The sequence below is a fragment of the Euprymna scolopes genome, chromosome 22, assembly GCF_053919585.1.
Source record: "Euprymna scolopes isolate OS-2025 chromosome 22, ASM5391958v1, whole genome shotgun sequence".
Classification (NCBI taxonomy): domain Eukaryota; kingdom Metazoa; phylum Mollusca; class Cephalopoda; order Sepiida; family Sepiolidae; genus Euprymna; species Euprymna scolopes.
In genome coordinates this window covers 44294266-44313243 of record NC_136503.1, presented here as the reverse complement: position 1 = coordinate 44313243, position 18978 = coordinate 44294266, and the positions used below count along the sequence as shown (strand labels likewise).

At 34.1% G+C, this 18978-nt stretch overlaps 1 protein-coding gene across 1 annotated transcript in view; it reads left to right on the top strand.

Annotated features, from left to right (window-relative positions):
- LOC145243383 (serine/threonine-protein kinase 3-like) overlaps positions 1 to 18978 on the top strand; it is a 116691-nt gene that overhangs the window by 62841 nt on the left and 34872 nt on the right. Inside the window, exon 3 of the mRNA XM_080106217.1 lies at positions 9334 to 9411. Within this exon, the coding sequence (XP_079962343.1) occupies positions 9334 to 9411 (78 nt within the window). The remainder of the gene's footprint in view (positions 1 to 9333; positions 9412 to 18978) is intronic.

Sequence of the window (18978 nt, the reverse complement as noted above, 5' to 3'; positions counted from 1 at the left end):
AGGAAAGGTGTAAGTAAATTACCATTAATTCAAATAAATTTTAATAAATTTATAATCTTTCCCTTTCTTAGGGCGTACAGGTATTTTTGGAAATCACAAAGGACTTCTGTGCACTGTACTGAATATTTCTATTTTCTTTTTAAATTTTTTAAATAATTTTTGAGTAAATTTTTTTTTTTTTTAACATGCATAAAAAAAAACCCTCAAAATTGGAACCGAATCAGATTTAGGGAGCAGATTTTGGACAAATATATTCCCAAATCGTTACTCATTTTAGTACTGGTCAGACTTCAGTGATCTAACAGAAATCTGTGGATAACATAATTATGCCATACATATATATATATATATATATATATATATAGTGAATGAATGACAAAAGTCTATATTCCAAAGTTCATGATGTTTACCATCTTATAATTTATTCCTTTAATTCAGTTGACATTTACAATTCTTGACAGTATTTTTCATAGCACAATGTAATCTGTAATTACATAGAGCTTCTTAAATAAGGATTGGTATATACAGTTAAACCCCCCCCCCAAAAAAAAAACTGCCCCAAACTCTAATTAGGGCCTGTTTCTTAGTGTTTTGTCCGAATGAAATGAAACTTTGGTCATAACTAGTTTATTATATTCAAAACATCACATCAAAACACTAGGGTCTTTGACCTTTTTTTCTCCGTTCTACAGCATATGTTCTAGATGGCCTCCATTTAGCTTTTGTTTTTTTTTTTGGGGGGGGGGGTCACCCTGTACTATAAGGAAATAAAGTAGATTTCCACAGAAATATGTACATATATATGATCTCTATTATTTAGGTTGAGTACTTTTAAAACAAACAAATGATATGCACACAAATTGTTATACATTCAATACAGGTGGGGATTGGCTCAGTGGTAGAGCTTCAGACTTTAAGGTCTTGCTTTCACTATGCTTAGCCATGCTGATGAGTGTATGACGAAATACATGCCTGTGGATTATTATGTTTAAAAACAATATATGTTGCTCCCTATCTGGAGCATCACATTGGTGAGAGAAAATTATTCTTAACATTTAGGTAAGTGGAGTGCTTTCTATTCAAACCTACCGTAAAATAAACAGATAAATAACATATATATATGTTTAGTTCTCTCTCACTGCAAGAACACCAGGATCAGAAAGTGGGATTAAGAAGTCGAGGCCCCTAAGAAGAGGCACTCTGATCTGCAAAAAGTGCCTGAGCAGCCTGGTCGGCACTCCCTGGTAAAGGCACCTCAGGTTATTAGCAATAAACTAACCCCCTTCTCAAAGAGAGAAGACAAGGCCTAGGAGGGTGGACTTCCTAGAACTGTAGAACTAAACTCCCACTGCAAAACCAACAGAGACCGAATTATTACAGGAATGGTTTAATCTCTGTTGATTTTAGGAGCCTAGGATATGACATCTATAAATATAAAAGCGAAAATGTTTGTGTGTGCATTTTCGTGTATGTCCAAGAACGGATTTTTTCCGCTTGCTTTTCGCTTGGGTTGCTTCTTAAGACTTTTTATATCACGTCTAAATGATAATATGTACAAGTTACGAACTGGCGCCGCGTGTGTATTTAATTTGCCCAACTTACAAAACTTAAATATTCAACAGTTTTCGATCGGCGCACATCGATTCGACTTTTTTGTATAAAGAAAGAAGCGAACAGACTCATGGTAAATAAAACACTGTCCCGCACTCAAAATTGACGTCATTAAGTCGACAAAAACGCGCACCTGCCGTTAAACATCGTTTGTTTGTTTTTTTTTTGGGAGGGGGGGGTCGCACTTTATTATTTTCCAACTGCGCGCCAAGGCTTCAGTTTTTTTTAAAACAAACACCCGGCCAACGATTTTTGTTTTCATTTACCCAAAAACACACACACCTCCAAACACCCGGGCAATGCCGGGTACCCCTCGCTAGTCTATATATAGAAAAGGCAAAATGGGTGCGCACGTTTGTGTATGTCCAAAAAAAGTTTTAATTCGCCTGGCTTCTCAACAAGGTTACTTTTTTTTTTTTTTTTTTTTTTTTTTTGAGAAGTTTCCTTATACTCCCTAGATTATAATATCCCCGATTCGAAAATGGACGCTATCTCTATCTTTATTTTGATTGAGTTTTAACAAAATCCTTGGTTTCCAGTGTTTGTTTGTCTTTCTCGTATAAATAAAGCGAAACTGATCGAAACAAAGTTGTCCGCCTGGCCTTTCTGGCCAGGGCGTCTTGAAGGCAATCAGCTTTGATCAATGTGTGTGGGGGGGGGGCCTTCATATCAGACAATTGCTATTCATTTGAGAGTTCACCCCTTTTTGGGGGAGCTGGTTTTCCCCAACATCATGGGGAAACAAATATACAGCAGAAAGAGGAAAGCTTGACTGGCGTACAGCCAAATGGTCATTTCTGCGCCTGCGTGATTCTCATTCATTTCTTATTTTTGATTGAGTTTTAAAAAATTCCCTCGTTTCGAGTGTTTATCTTTTTCATATAAAAGCGAAACTAATCAAAGCAAACACAAACACCTCATGCTGGGACGTTTTGAAATCAATTAGGTTTGATCAATGTAGGGGAAACCCTTCATATCAGACAATTGCTGTTTATTTGGACACTGCCAGAGTTCCCACTTTCTTGGGAGGAGCTGGTTTTCCCCAACATTGTGGGGAAACAAATAAAACGGCAGAAAGCGGGAAGCTTAACTGGCCTTCAGCCAGACGTTCATTTCTGCGCGTGCATGATTCTTTACTTAATTACCAACTCCTTCACTTAACTATCTGCTATGGCATGATGGTTAGCGAGAATGTTTGAGTTCAATCCCACCTCTCTCTCTAGCTTTTCTTTCTTTTTTTTCTTTTTTTAAATTTCGTCTTTCGTCACCCGGGCAAAAGTTAATTACCAACTCTTTTTTTCACCTTATTTTCCTCCTTCGAAGTAAGGGTTCCACCCTTAAAAAAAACAACAATTTTTTTAACATCTACAAACACTCGGGCAACGCCGGGCACTCCCGCTAGTCTAATATATATCACACATACATATACAAAAAAAAAGGCCATAACATTAACCCATTAAGTTGCACTATCCTATAAATAGGACACCAAATAATTTCTTTTTAAAACCTATAAGATAATGTATAATACTGCTTACTGCAAAAAATAGATTATATATATTGATCAGCTTTCTGAGAGTTATTAGAAACTTCTAAAAAATTTCTATGAAATTTGCTAAAATTTGATTTATTTAATGATGTATGAACTTATATAAATGAGTCTTGCAATAGTAAGCCACTAACTTATTGCCAAAAGTGGAATGTAACTTTATGTGAACTACTTTGATCTTTACCATAATGTGTAAATTTTATCTTAAATGTGTAGCCTCTTGATTTCTAAAATATATCACATATATATACTCGATATCCTATTTATATTTATTTCACTTTCTAAATAAAATAACCTTTTCCTTTTTAATTTGTGTCTTTTAACCCATTTTTGGTCATTACACAAAGTTTTAACTCAACAGAAAAAATATTTAAATACTCTGGTACTTAATGGGTTATAAAGATTTATCCAGGTAGAAAATTGAATAAAAACAATCTTAATTTAAATAAAATTTAGGGGGGGGGGATTAAATCAAGTAATAATCGTAATAATATTTATTTTCATTGTGCAATTCATTAAAATGATGAAATGGATAGTTAGCATATCTGTTGCCAAAGATTTTAACCAATCTACTCCACTTTTCAAGGTCACAGTTAAAGACAAGGTTAAGTGGAATGACCTATCAGTATAACGAATTATCAAGTTGCAATATATCCACATTTAAAAAGTATAAACAACCAAGCCCATCAAATCTTTTTTTTTTTTTTTTTTTCAAGTTTTGATGTTTTATCACATGAAATCTCGTTTCAAGATTGAGATTCTAATATTCTTCCAAAATTGTTTCTCTTTTTATAACCAACGTCTCGGTTATTATGAAGAGTAAAATCGTAAACTCTAAAGCTTTTTTCTTCAATTGGTTAAGATTCATTTTATTTCATTATTATCTAATATCAATCTCGTGTGTGGGAAGCTTGGAATGCTTAATATCTTTAAGCAAGATATTATTAGCACACTCCTTAAACGTTTGTGAGAGAGGGGAAATCCAAGTATATATACATGTATAGAAATATAAACATAGTCTTTTAATATAACTAGGGTACGCATTCCATCGAAAATGGAAAGAAATGTTACAAATAAAGCATTACAACTAATGAGCTATTGACAGCATCCTCATCAAAATTAACATCATCTCAACCATCATTTATTACTACTTTACATCAAGTGACCACATGCAATTCTAACTTTTTATATAATAGAGCCAGCTCCTCCTTATGTTGTAAACTCCTTTAATTCTATGCACCATATAATATGGTATATATGTATATGGCATAATCACGTCGACACACCAGTTCTTGTCAAATCACCAAAGTTAAGCAACGTTGAGCCTGGCTAGTATCAGATGGGTGACCATTTGGGAATTCTAGGCACTGTATGTGCTTTCCGCTTATCTCGGCATTGTTTCCAGTTGTCCTGAACCTCCACTGTCCACTGATATTTAACAATGTCGACTCAGAAGAGGTGTGGTTGGAGATTGTGCAACTCTTGGCACAAAAATTTCATGCGTAGGCACCCATACAGTGGGTATCCATAGTCTGCCAAGACTGAATGGAGGCTTTTTTTATATGTATAGTCCATTTATTTCTCTGTGTGGTCTTTGATTTATACTGATCATATTTATTTCCCTGTTCTTTGTTCTATTGTATACTGTTACTTGAAATAATAGGGACCAACATTTGCAGAGTGTCAATCTAGTTCCTAATGTTGGCTATCAAAAGATCTCCTCCCAATCGTGATGCACTTATCTTTCTTCTGCACCCCCACGGATTTTTTATTTGTTTGGTTTGATTTTTTTTTATGGTTTTGTTTGTGTATGTGCTAACACCAGACCCAGGCTTATTTTATCTGTGATCCGGTCACATGGATACTTACTTGCTTATAGTGACATTCACCCGGGATGGATCAAGCCAGTGTTAACCGCATCTCGCGTCAAAGCCATCCACCCTCGTTGGTCGGCAGCAGAGTCGACGGCGTGATCCAGCAATGGGCACCAAAAAAGAGGACCGGACACAATCTCCATATATCTGCCTTGACCGTTGCGAGCCAAGTCTTAAGTTGATCACCTTTTTTACGTTAAACATGTAACGCATATGCTTGATTAGCATCATGATTAATTTTTTCATTGTTTTGCTTTTTAAAGTTTGTGCATACTCATGCTTCTATAGAAAATATAACGTTAAACTAATATGTTTGGATGAAACAATTGTCTCCAAAAAAATCTCTAAATGATAAAACAAAGAATTTAAGGCTAAAATTATTTTTTATAAAATTGTGGAATTTAAAAAAAAAATTTAACTGTGAAATATTTTGTTTTTCTCATTTTTAGATTGTGGGAAAAAAATTGATTAAAGAAAAAAATTTAACTGCTTTTTTTATTTTAGACTTTTTTTCTTAATCTTGAAACTTGTCAACCTATTTTATGCATATATGTCTAGATGTGTGTATATATATATATATATATATATATATATATATATATATATCTTAAGGCATGATGATGAAAGAATTTTTTTAATATCAAATTGAAATTGATTTCATAAATGTTAATGCAACGTATCTTCCTTTTCCAATGCTGAAAAGGATTTTTTAATGAAAAAATTCATAAATATAAGGATGTAAAAAAGGGGGGGGGCGAATTTTAAAAGGTTTTCTAATTTCTTTTATTTTTGAAAGTGTCTTTTTTGTATTTTCAATTTAAAAAATTCAGTTAAATTATTGGATCTTGATAATTCGAAAAAAAAAAAAAAAAAAAAAAAAAACTGATATCGGTGCAAATTTGTTTTTTTGTTTTTTATAATAGTATGACAAATTTGATTTAACATTTTGTTTTTAAGATTAAAAAGAAAATATAATTTAAAAAAAAGTAATATTTTAGAAGTTTGCTCCAAATCTTTTAATAAAATAGCATTTAAATATATTTAACAAACATTTAATAAACTAAATAGATTTTTATTTTTTTTACAATTGTGCACTAGGATTGTATGCCGTTATTCTAAAACAGTCTTTATTTGAGGACATATCATAAAAAGCTTTACTATGAAGTCACAGCAATTTTAAAACTTCAGCCGGATAGTGAACAGATCAATATAGAAAGAGGTGCCAAGTGTTCACTAAACCTCTGTACATCCTCCCTATAAAAGTCAGTGATCAATAATAACTATATCTACATAAGGGAGATGGTGAGAAGAAATGTCTGAAATAAAATATTGAATTGCACCTAGATGGATAGTTTTTTTCAAAGAGTAGAAAGTCTACTATGAAGATTAAATAGAAAGTGTTTAACAAATACATTTTGCGTCTTATGACATACTAGCCTGGGTGCCCGGCGTTGCCCGGGTGTTTGGAGGTATGTGTTGAGCAAAAAAAAAAAAAAAAAGTTGAAGTAGGCAGGTAGGCTCAAACCCATACTGCAAAGGAGAAGAGCATGAAATAAAAAAAAAAAAAAAAAAAAAAAAAGTGACGTCTTTGCCGTTGCGTTCATCGCCAAACCGTAAATGGCGAAGGTTTAAATTATAGCCAGCCAATCGAAAAGTGCAGAATTTTTTTTTTTTTTTTTTTTTGTTAATAAACATTTATTTATTAAAATTAAAGTCGATATTTCAATTCATAAAAGAATCTTTGTCAGGAAAAATAAGTTTTCTTTTTATTCTTTTTTCTTTTTATTCATGATGGTAAGGGTAATGTCTGGCACATTTTCCTTCAAATGTTATTGAAGTGTAGTTTTCTGATATAGTAGAAAACGCTAGTCGAGCATGTATTTAAGTAATTTATTAATTTTTTATTACTTAAAAACACGCTAGATCGACGTTTTCTACTATATTGGATATTTGAAAACTACACTTCAACAACATCTAAAGGAAAACGTGCCATGCATCAACACTGCCATCATGGTATATAAAAAGAAGAAAAGAAAAAAAAGTCTTGTTTTTCCTGATGAAAATTCTATTATGAATCGAAATATCGAATTTAATTTTAATAAATAGATGTTTATTTATTGAAAAAATTTTGCACTTGTTTTTTCTCTTTAAAACTTAAATTTTACATTTTTGCATTCCATATCAATAGTGCTTTAAACAGACTTTTTTTTTATTACTTGTGTGTGTCTGTTTACTTATATATAAAAGGCGCATTGTTTTTGTGTTTCGGTCTTTGAGTTCATTTCCTATGTACTCTGAAACGGCTGGGCCGGTTTTTTTTGTTTTTTTTTTTACACAAATGTATTTTATGTGTCTGGAAATGTTCTTAGATAGGTTTTGTATCAGAATGCCTTCGATAAGTATAGATAATCGAAAAAATCTGATTTAAGAAAGAACAGTCTGATTTTGACCAAGTTATATAGTATATTTGAGAAGTTTTATCACCGCACAAACAGAAGGACCCAGCATATAAATTCAACAGTAGGTTTTTTGATAAGACACAAGCACTTTTGAAATTAATGTTTCTGTTTATAGCACAACTGAACCATGATACTTGACTTTTGAATTTTAAACTTTAATGAAAGTCATTATTCAAGAATAATTTTATAAAATCAACAGTAGGTTCTTTACAGTACAGTGTAGACTACAATGTATTGTGGATTAAGGTATGTGGAACTTCATCTCAGTGCACCAAGGTGTGTCCCCAATTAGAGCAGGCAATCAATCAATCGATTTAATTAAAAAATGAGTGATTTCACTGATTTCAATAAAAATATTGGAAGTTTGGAACATTCATTGATCCTCATTCAATCCTGGGTAACATTAGGTGTTAGTGTATATATATATATATATATATATATATATATATATATATATATTAGTAACCTGGCAAGGCCACCGGGGAAACAATCAAGCAAAAAAAAAAAAAAAAAGCTCTTAAGCAAAATTCATCCCGATGCAACAAAACTGAAGATGGCCTGCCAGGACATTATATATACAAATGTGGGCAAATTTGGGCATATTTTATTTTTTTGAAAATATAGGTTCTTTTTTTACCGATTGTCATAAAATTTTAATCATAGAATAGTATTATGATCTTTAAAAAAGCCTGCAAATTTTCATGTAGTTTCGTCCAATACAACCAAGATATGAGCGTTTGAATATTCAATTTGGCCACCAAGATATATATCTTTATAAAGATGTACCACCTTTGGCAATTTTATAAGTTCCAAATCTCAGCAACTATTGGTCAGAATTTAATAAATGAAGGCTGGTTGGATAGGTAATGACCTGAATTGTGTAGTAGGCTATGTGACATTTGTCCTTAAGGTCATACATTAAGGGGATCATCCAGAGCCTATTTTTGGCACTATTTTACAGCCACAAAAAGTTTCATAGTCATTTGCTTTCCTATTTTTGCATATGAATTACAAAATATCTTATATTTCCCCTCAAACCTCTGGCCTTGATGGAGGGAAGATTGAAACTTGCTGCTATTGTTTCAAATGATCTGAAATAACAGCAAGGGGAGACTTGATTCCAAATATTTCTCATATGTTATATCTTCCCTCTTTGGTTTTCATACATAAAGTAAATTTCACAGTGTATAAGGATTATTTGATACTGGAGATATTCATGATTGTACCCCATTTCCAAAAGAGGGAAGATATAACACGAGATTGTTATGGAGTCAGAGATGGCTTTGTGGCCAGGTTCAGATCTCCCCGACCAGTAGTAATCGGGTCACCCTAGACTGATGATTCTCAAAATGATGAGACACTAGTGTCTGTAGGTATTAAAATTATTATTGTAATGTGTATATATGTATATGTATGTATGTATATATATATGTATGTATGTATGTATATAAAACTTGTATGGTGTATCCATATTTAAAGGCAATTTAATGGTTTTGTATTAAAAAGCTTTTCGACTGTTATTACATTCATTCAATCAATCAATAAGGGTTTTATCACTCGGTGAGGAACCCCTCCTTGGACTTTAACCATCTAACTGTGTCCTGAGCTATCCGCTGCCGTGTGGGACCCATGTGTTGTATCATGTTATTACATTAGAGTATCCATATCAACATTCTTTTGTATTTATATTTTTAATGCATAAAATTGTCTACAAATGTAAATGGATTGCATTAAAAAATGGGTACATGACCAAGATAAATAATTTTATATTTGTAGATTAAAAGAACTTGTTTTTCATTTTTTTTTTTTTTCATTTTTGATTGGATTTATTTTCTCTTTTCAGTGAATTGAAATTGAGTGATGAATGTCTGGCACGTCAGCCAGATGAAGTGTTCGATATTATTTGCAAGATTGGGCGAGGGTAAGTAAATGATGAATCTTATTTGTTGGAATTATTCATTAGAATAAAAAAGGATTTAGTTATTCATCTCCAAGAACGATGATGATTCAGATGTATTTAATCTGAATATTTAGCGACCAATATACAACTTGAAATTTAAGCGTCGTAGACTAAGTGCCACAGATGCAGTTGGAAGCTTAAGCATAACAGACCAAATAACATTGCATTCTGTTAAATAACTTGAAAACTTTCACATCAATCAATGTTAAGCACGTGTTTGTCTATTGTCTCAATTGACACGCTAATTTTTCTTTTTTCTTTTTTTTTTTTCTTTTTCTTTTTTTTTTTTTTTTTTTTTTTTTTCTTTAAGGACTTAAAATATAATCAGAAACAAGTTTAAAAAGAAAAACGTTTTTCTGTAATATACTGACCATGCTGAAATGATTTATATGTTTATAAAAGTGGGAATGTGTGTGTGTGTGTGTTAGGACAACTCTCAACCTATAAGTTGAATGAATGATCTACAGACTTTAAATTTGCTATATAAGATATTCAAACATATGGAAAACTTTTTAGTCGGTTTTCATCCAGAAAAAAGGACTGCTAAGGGGTCAAAATTGGTACGGAGGGATCATCAGATTTTTATCTGTTTGTCAACATGCGTGAATTGTTAACATGACAGATTCATTATGTTAAGAATAAGTAGGTTTGAAAACACTTTTTAAAGGACATGGCAAGCTGGCCTAATGGTTATCATACTTGACTCACTGTCTTTAGGTTTTGGTTTTAACTCGAGTTGTTTCTTGTTTGTTTTGTTTTTTTTTTTAAGTGAGCTGTTTAGAAAAAACAGTACTCGCAAGCACATGTCTCAGTTTCTTTACTTTTTTTTTGTTTTTTTTTTAAAAAGGAATTTTACATTACGTTTAATACTGGGCAACGTTGAGTACATCTGCTAGTCTATTATATAAAGGGTAAGTGTAGCTGTGGGGAAAATAGAGAAGGCTTACCACAAAACCGTGCGGGCTGAGAAAGAAAAACAAAGATCCAAGATGGCGAATGTGGTCTTTTAATGCCCACGGTCTCGAACAGTCCTTGAAAAATCGCATCTCACACATGATTTTAAGGTGCGCCCGGGCACTATAAAAGCGGGTTGCTGGGGAGAGTGGGCAGAAGCGTTTAGACCTATGTAGAGTAAACATCGGCAGACTTTTTTGAACTTGTTTACATTTGACTTGAAAGCAACAATGTTGTAGTCGGTCAAGAAGCAAGCCAGTAGAACAGTGTTCCATAGGTGGGCAATTCTAAGACAGAAGTGTTCAGACCTCTGTAGAGTGAACATTGTTGTGCGACTCAAACTTTTCCATGTGTTTAAGATTCATTCTGCAGTTTAAATCCCGTCTTTCTATGAGTATGAACGATGAAAATCGCTGGATTATACTGAGCGGACGGAAGTAAATTCAAAAATGAACAAAACAAAAACAACCTACCGTAATAAATTCATAAAATTTATTGGGTTTTTTTCTTTTGTTTTTTTTTTTTAAACAAGGAACAGATTTTTTTTCTTTGTATGAAAAGTTTGAATTAATGAAAAAGTAATAGTTTTGTTTTATGGAACAAAGAAGAATTTTTTTAATTTTTGGGATATATATATATATATACACACACACACACACACACACACACACATATTTTTCATGAAACTTTTGTGATCCGACCTGATATCACTGTAGGTTGTGTGTTGCCGTTTCGTAGGCCCTTATATATATTATTCTAAAAAATTGTTATCTGAAGATGAGATTGCTGGAAAAAGGTGCCATGATGCAAGGAGGTTCAGTGTCTACACTAGCCATTACTACACCTCCAATTGAAACTCTGTTATGTTTCAGTTGCATTTTGTGCATATCCTCAGTTTTTTGGCAGAACGCGAAGACCGTTTCCGGAGACTTCATAATAGCTTCCAGCCTAGAATTATTCATTTTTTTCTTTTTGTTACAAGAATAAAAACTTGTTGTTTCAAGCACAATGATACTCTGCCCTTTGATTTTTTATTTTCCCTCCAATTTGATGTCGTCTGCTCATTGTTTGCGTCTCTTTTTACCACTTGGTTTCTCAGTGAATAAGCTCACTCTGCATTTTCCCGAACGGTTTTCGTCATTCGCTGGGCGTTGCTGAGTGAGACTCATGGAAAAACGGAATTTAAACTGCAGAAGTACCATTTTTATGTTATGTAGTAAACATTAGTTTTCTCTTTTACTAGAGGATGGGGACATGGTTTTAGTAATGCTCTGGAGGCCTCCTTAATTTCATGTATGTATGAATACAGTGTTGCATGAATAAAGAAATTCTTTTTTTTTTTTTTTTTTTTTTTTTTTTAATTCAATTTTCACCCCAAACAAGGCACAGTGCCACTTTGAAGCAAGAGGCTACTATCATGGACTTAATTTGCAGGGACATTATGAAGAGAGATGAGTAGAAAGATGTTTGTTCACATTACACTTGAACTTCTGCATATCAGTACAGTTGGGAAAGCAGAATCCCGGAAGGGAATTCCAAAGACCTGCAGTTCTGGGGAAGAAACTATTGGAGTAAAAGGCTTTCTTGCACCTAGGGATCTCTACTGTAAAGGGGTGAGACTTAGTTGCTTGTCAGGTTTGTCGGGGGGTAGTTACGTCATGGAGGTACAAATGTTTGCAGTTCGTCAGAGCATTCGCCATTAAAGTATTTGTAGAACAGGCAGAGGGATGCAATATCTCGTCGATAGGACAGAGGTTGTAGCCTAGATGACAGTTCAGGACCTATCAGGTTGGCGACTCTCTTTTGAACCCTGGCCAGGAGTGAGAGACAAGCAGCAGATGTACCAGCCCAGATGTGACAACAGTACTTCATACATGGACGAATGGTTGCCTTATAGAGGTACAGGATACTTTCAGGCATAAGTAGTTTTCTAGCACGGTAGAGGGAGCCAACCTTCTTTGCAGCAGCCTTGGCAATGCTCTCAATGTATCTATTCCAGTTCATATTCCCTGTAAACGTTAGGCCGAGGAGTTTAAAAGAAGTACTTTCAGGCAATGTGTCCTTGGCCATTGTTATTGGTGGTAGAGAACATTTCTTGTAGTTATTGAAGGAAATAAGCTTAGTCTTGGTTGCATTGAATGTGACCATCCATTTTTGTCCTCATTCCACTACAGATTGGAGGTCATCCTCTAATGTTTCTGCCATTTCCTTGGATATGTGTTCATTTGTTTTCCCCTCATATCTGTTATAGAGAGTGGTGTCATCAGCAAATATACCCATCTCCGAAACAATTTTATCAGGGAGGTCATTTATGAATATCAGGAATAATAGAGGTCCAAGGATAGACCCCTGAGGTACTCCCACATTTATGTCATATTGTTTAGATGTACCACCGTCGAGGACAACTTGGATTTTTCTCTGAAGAGTGATTTAATTACATTATGTATTCTTCCAGTGATACCATATGATCTAATTTTCCTTAGAAGACCATCATGCCATACCCTGTCAAAAGCCTTAGATATATGAAGGGCTACCCTCCCCTGTTTTGTCCAGTGAACAGTATATACGTTCATAGACTACAGTTAAGATATCTGCTGTTGAACGGGCTTGCCTGAATCCATATTGTTTGTCAGTCAGGAGTTTAACAGCTGTTAGGTGCTGGACTAGGGCTTGATTAACTAAGGACTCAAATATTTTGGCGAAAAGTGGGAGGAGGATAATGGGGCGATAATTTAGTGGGTCAGTTCTTTCACCAGAATTCTTGAAGACTGGTACTACAGAAGCGGTTTTCCAGCAGTTGGGAAAGCAAGATTCGTTAAGGCATTTATTGTAAAGTTTAGAGAGAACTGGAGCAGCCTCAGCAGAGCATTTTTTTAATAGCACAGCCAGGATGAGATCTGGTCTACATGCTTTTGAGGTGTCTAGGTTCTTTATAATACCATGTACCTGAGAAGAGGTGATTTTCAAATCGTCTAGTGTGGCGTCTGTCCGCAAAGGGAAGTCAGGGAGGGAGTGGTGTGCCGGGTCCAGTGTGGAGTTCGAGGCAAACTGACTGGCAAGCAGATTAGCTTTGTCAGTTGCCGTGCAAGCAACCTCATGATTGTTTGATAGTGGAGGAATAGTTGACTGCCCATTATTTACTACGCTGTTGTAGATTTTCCAAAAATCCCGGGTTCCTAATTTCTGTGCTTCAATGCGTTTTCTGGTCGTTTCAGAGTAATCTGTCTTAGCTGTCGCTATCACTCTCTTACAATTATTTCTAGCTTCTATATACTTCTGTTTGTTTGAGCTGAACTTATGTCGGCTGAATCTGCGGAACGCATGCTGCCTTTGACAAATGGCAGCTGCACAAGCAGAAGTAAACCATTGGGAGAGTGGGGCTTGCTATAGAATTTCCGTGCGGGAACATGTGCTTCAATTGCAGTTTTGAACCATTCAGTGGTCTTATTTGCACACTGTTCCGCTGGAAGAGAAAATATATTTTGGCATGGGGCATCTCTGATGAGTTCCCTGATGGCTTCCCAGTCAGCCTTTTTGTAATACCTTGTTGTTTTGAGTATTGGGTCTTCAGTTTTAGGGCGAGAATTTAGGGCGATTTCTACCATTATCACAGCGTGATCAGCATTTCCGAGTGGGCTTTTGGGCATTTGTTGTACTATCATCGGGAACCGTTGTCAGAAAGAGATCTAGAAGTGAGGCATGTTGATCTTGCTGGTCTGGGAAACGTGTTGGAAATGTAACCGTCTGAGATAGGGAATGCGCTATCAGCTATGTCTGTGTAATTAGAGAATCCTAGCCAGTTACTGTGGTGGACATTGAAGTCACCAAATACATGTACTTGTGTGCTAGTATCGAGGGAGAGTGCTATATCTATGCTGTCAGAGACTTTGTTTATTAGAGTACAGTCCTGGATTGAGAGAACAGTAGAGAAAATACAAGTAGCTAATATTGTGTTGCATGTTTAGTCTGAAGCACATAAAGGCCTGGTCGTCTGATTCTAGTTTTATTTCTCTAGTCAGGGGGAGGGTGTTACGAATATAGACTCCAAGCCCATGCATATGTCTGTCGGAGTCCTTATGGCAGAGTGGGAGATAACCAGCCATGTTAAAGTTGTTAGAGGGAATGGAGGAGTGAAGGTTAGTTTCACTTAATGCTAAGATATTCGGGGTGTTTACAAGGAGAAATGATTCAAATCATTTAAGTTAGTTTTAAGCCCGCGCATATTCGTAAATGCAAGCCTTAAGGGAGGAGGCAGGTTGGTTTTCTTAGATTTTGTGCTTGGTTTAAACGTAACTTTAGCTTGAGCTGTCATTTCATTTTATTTAATTTAAAAGTTTCAGTTAGGGTGAGTGAGTGAGGGGTGTGCTGGACAAGTGGTTGTGCAGAATATCAGACATGCAATAGAAGTAGACCATCAGCTGTCCTCACCCACAGGATTGTGGCCTCAGGAAAGCCCACCGGGGATGAGTGCAGAGTCCTTTTCCATGCGTGGCATGGCACTACAAACATCCCGATATTATACAACTGTTGATGGAGCAGCCACTCTAAGCGCTACCAATACTTACCTGTACTATCAGTACTATCAGTCGGAAACAGCAGCCAGGAACTGTCAATCCGGTACCCTCAATCCATTAGCCCATTCCAACTGCACTGACATATATGGTACTGAAGCACCCCACTGTGTCCAGTTTAGGGGGATGGGATGTGGCAGGAGCGGGGGAAAAGTGGCATTCATTGCCCTAGTCAGGAAACAAGGTCAACCACTGGGTTAATTAAATTTGCAACAGCATTGGTTTGAGAGAGACGAGTTAATGTATGGTTAGATATAGTTTTGTAAGTTTAGGAATAGAATGAAGTGTTAAAGTATGATTTACTTGATATTAGAAATTAAGATTTGGTGCCCAAACTGAGTATTTAATATGACTGAAAGATAAGATATATGCTCAGTTATACCTGATAGATATAGGTTATTGCATATTCTGTAAGTATTGTTAAATATATATGGATGGATAAATAGCATGTTTTCACTGTATACGAATGCATGGAAATTTAGACGTTGAGTAAGTTGTTTTCAGACTTCTAACGAAGGAGGATGACTTCGCCTTTCTCTTAATATCCGGAAATTTGTATTACAATGAGTACCGGTTCAGTTTGTGTAAAAATTATTGCAATACTATCTCTTATCAAAAGAAAGATATTAAGGGTTGCTGTTCATTATAGATCACTTTAAGTCTATGTATAGGACTATGGCTAGTAAGTATTTACTTAGAAGCTTAGTTATGGGTTAGGAGTATAATCAAAAGCATGCCTAAGAAATCTTTAGGTGTTAATGTGTATCGATTTACGAGTCTATTAGGGTCAAGGGCTGAGAGCAAGGACGTGCAACGGATTAGATTTAGTGGCAACTTAGAAAATAGAGCAGTTGATCAGGAGAGAGCATTTAAGTAAAAAAAAAAAAATAGAAGAAAAGTTTGTCATGCAAAACAGACAAGGCAGTCATCTTGGAGGTTTGTTGGTGTTACTCAATAGCCTTAATTCAAAGTGCTAAATATCTTAGATAGAGCAGCTAGTAACCCAAAAGTTAAAAAAATAAAAACTTTGTTCTAAAGGAGATGGTTATAGTAGTGCTTTGGAGACCTCCTCAATTATATAAGTGCTCAATATTCTAGACAGATCACATAGTAACCCAAAAGCTAGTTAATTTGGTTTTACTGAGGCTCTGGATCCTAGACACGGGTGTTTAAATAGTATTGCAAGATAAAGCACATCTTTGTCCTTTTGTTGATGTTATACTGGAAACATAATCCAAAGTTAACATTTGCTATATTTTTTTAATGGCCCCAGGCAATGTAGGGTAGCTCTGCTAGTCTTGTATAGAAAAAAGAAGTGAGGTTTGGAAAGAAGCCAACTGAATAATGAAACAAAGAGAAAAGAGTTTCTCTTTAAATCTATAGCTTTAGATCTTTAAATCTATATATTGATGGGCATACCATTTAGAGATGAAAGGGAAAAGGACCCCAAACTATGAAAGATGTTGGTTGCCAAATTTTTTTTATTATAAGGATCTATTTTATAAGTAAGGGTCTTTAGACACAATATTATTTATTAAAATACAAAGGTTTTTCTCTTTTTGTTAAAAACTTTTTTTTTTTTTTTTAGTAATTGCATATAAAAACTAATCAATGCAATACAATATATTACAAGACATTTGCTTGAGGTACCACACCAGGGAACATATTTGAAAACTATCAATACATATTTCCTTTTAAATCATGTGTATATGAATAACAATACTGGCTGGTTGGGTTACTCGTTGGTGTAAATGAACTAATAGAATAAGGCTTGAATAACTATGGAAGCATATGTAAAAAAAAAAAAAAGATGCTGCATATAAATTGTGAAATAAAATCAAACTTGACTATTTTCAATAAAAAAAAGACTAGCTGCCCAATTATTTTGCATTTTGTTGCATTTCTGCTTCATTTTTAGTATACTTAAACTCTTTTCTAATAATTGAAGATTCAACCAAGGTAAACAACTCTGATTTAATAGATTTAATATCACCATATACCTGAACGCTTAATGTTAAAATTTTATTTTTTCTCATAAATGTGAAAATCTTTCAGAATTTATGCAATTTAATTTTCCTTCAGCTAAAAACAAGACCATTGCAAAGTAGACTTTAAAAACAAAAAATAAATAAAATCTTTTATATATTTCCAGAGCTCAGATCTGATGTTGGCATTTAAGATTAAGAACATAACAATCCTCAGATAGTTTTATAACGATATTAGATAAAAGGGGTTTATCTTAATATTTTACTGCTGTTTTACTGTTAGATGTGTATTATCTCAAACTTGGGTATACATTTGAATGACAGCTCAAACTATAATCTGTATAGTTAACGTGAAATTGCAGTATGGTTTTAAGATGAGCCCCTTTTTTATTATCTAGTATTATGTATTCTAGCAAGTAGTGATGGGACGATTTCAATATTTTTTCCGATTTTGTATTAAATTCCTGATTCCAATTTTTTATAAATCTGTAAAAGCATTTATGCAAATTAGCAAGTGCATGCAAGCTTGCATTACAAGAAAAGGAGAGAAAAAATGCATCACGTGCTCGAGAGGAGAAGCAAAGTGCTGCTGGGGAAGATGGGCGTGTGAAAATTGAGGCTGGCATTGACCTGGGATGGCAGTGACAGAGACTTAGAAAAAAAAGCACATGTGCGTGCGAAAAGACTTTTGAAAAATAATGAAATGTGTTGTTTTGGAAGAACTATGAATAAATGTATTTCATTTTCACTTTTAAAAAAATGCCAAGTTGGATTTTTGTTTTTGGCACTTGTACAGTTTAATCAAGACATTAAAAAATGAAAATATCAAATAAAGGTTATATTGTATGTATCTGTTTTGGACTGAAGATCTCAGAAAAAAATTTCACTTAATTTGATTGAGTAGTTTTTTAAATTTTTTTTTTTTTTTTACAGCAGAAAAAACACGTTTTTATGAGAACGTTTTGAAGTCTATTGCGGAAACTTTTTACACGCCACGGGGAGATGACTCCATGTAAAGCACCGACACCCCCCTCCCCATCTTTATTACTAGCTTTTCTTCCTAAATATCGAACTTTTTGCTCGGTATCATAACAAATTGTTTTTTCGCTGTAAAAAAAGAACTACTTGATGAAATTGAGTGATATTTTTTTTTTCAGAGAACTCCGTTCCATAACGGATACGTATAACAATCTTTTTTTTCGATATTTTCATTTTTTAATGTCTTGATTAGTACAAGTACAGTGCTGGACAGCGTGTGGGTCCAAAAGGTTTGAACTGTAATGACACAGTTAAAAAGTAATGGTCATGGTACAATATTAGCAATATTTATCAATGACTGAATGAAGAAAGGTTTTCAAAAAGAAAGAATTTATTGATGATCTCAGCGTACAACTTCTGAAGTCATTCTATGTAATAAAGACGAAGGTCTGCAATTTTAATAAATTTATTCCTGGTGCTCCCAGATCAGGCTCTCTGGAGATATCAACATTCTGACCTAAAATGCACCAAGCATTGATGTTATATTGCTATTTCCTTTCCGTTTGCAAAACTCAATCATGTTCTGCAAAGAGCAAAACAAGTTTTTCCTCTGTAAAACAACCAAACTAAACACCGTAAATATTTGAACTTCAAGCATAAAAACCTTCCTTCCCCCCCCCCCAAAAAAAAAATTATTGGATTTGACATTAAATCATCTGAAAAGAGCTGATATGCTGTAAAACAAAGCAAGCAAACAAATTAATGGATGAAACTGATAAATATTTGTTAGTTCTAAGGTAAATAATTATTTGTGGATCATTTATAAAAAACAAAAAATCTGTATGTTAGAAAATGTGAAAGCACATATTTTAAAAGTTTTTTTTACACCACATATGAAATTAATGACTGAAGTTTTCAATTTTCAAAAGAATTCCTATAAATTTAAACTTTTTCCTATAATAATGATATATTATTTAACTATTTTTTTAGTAATATTAAATGAAATAATGTATGATTAGTAAGTTGAAAATATTGAAAAC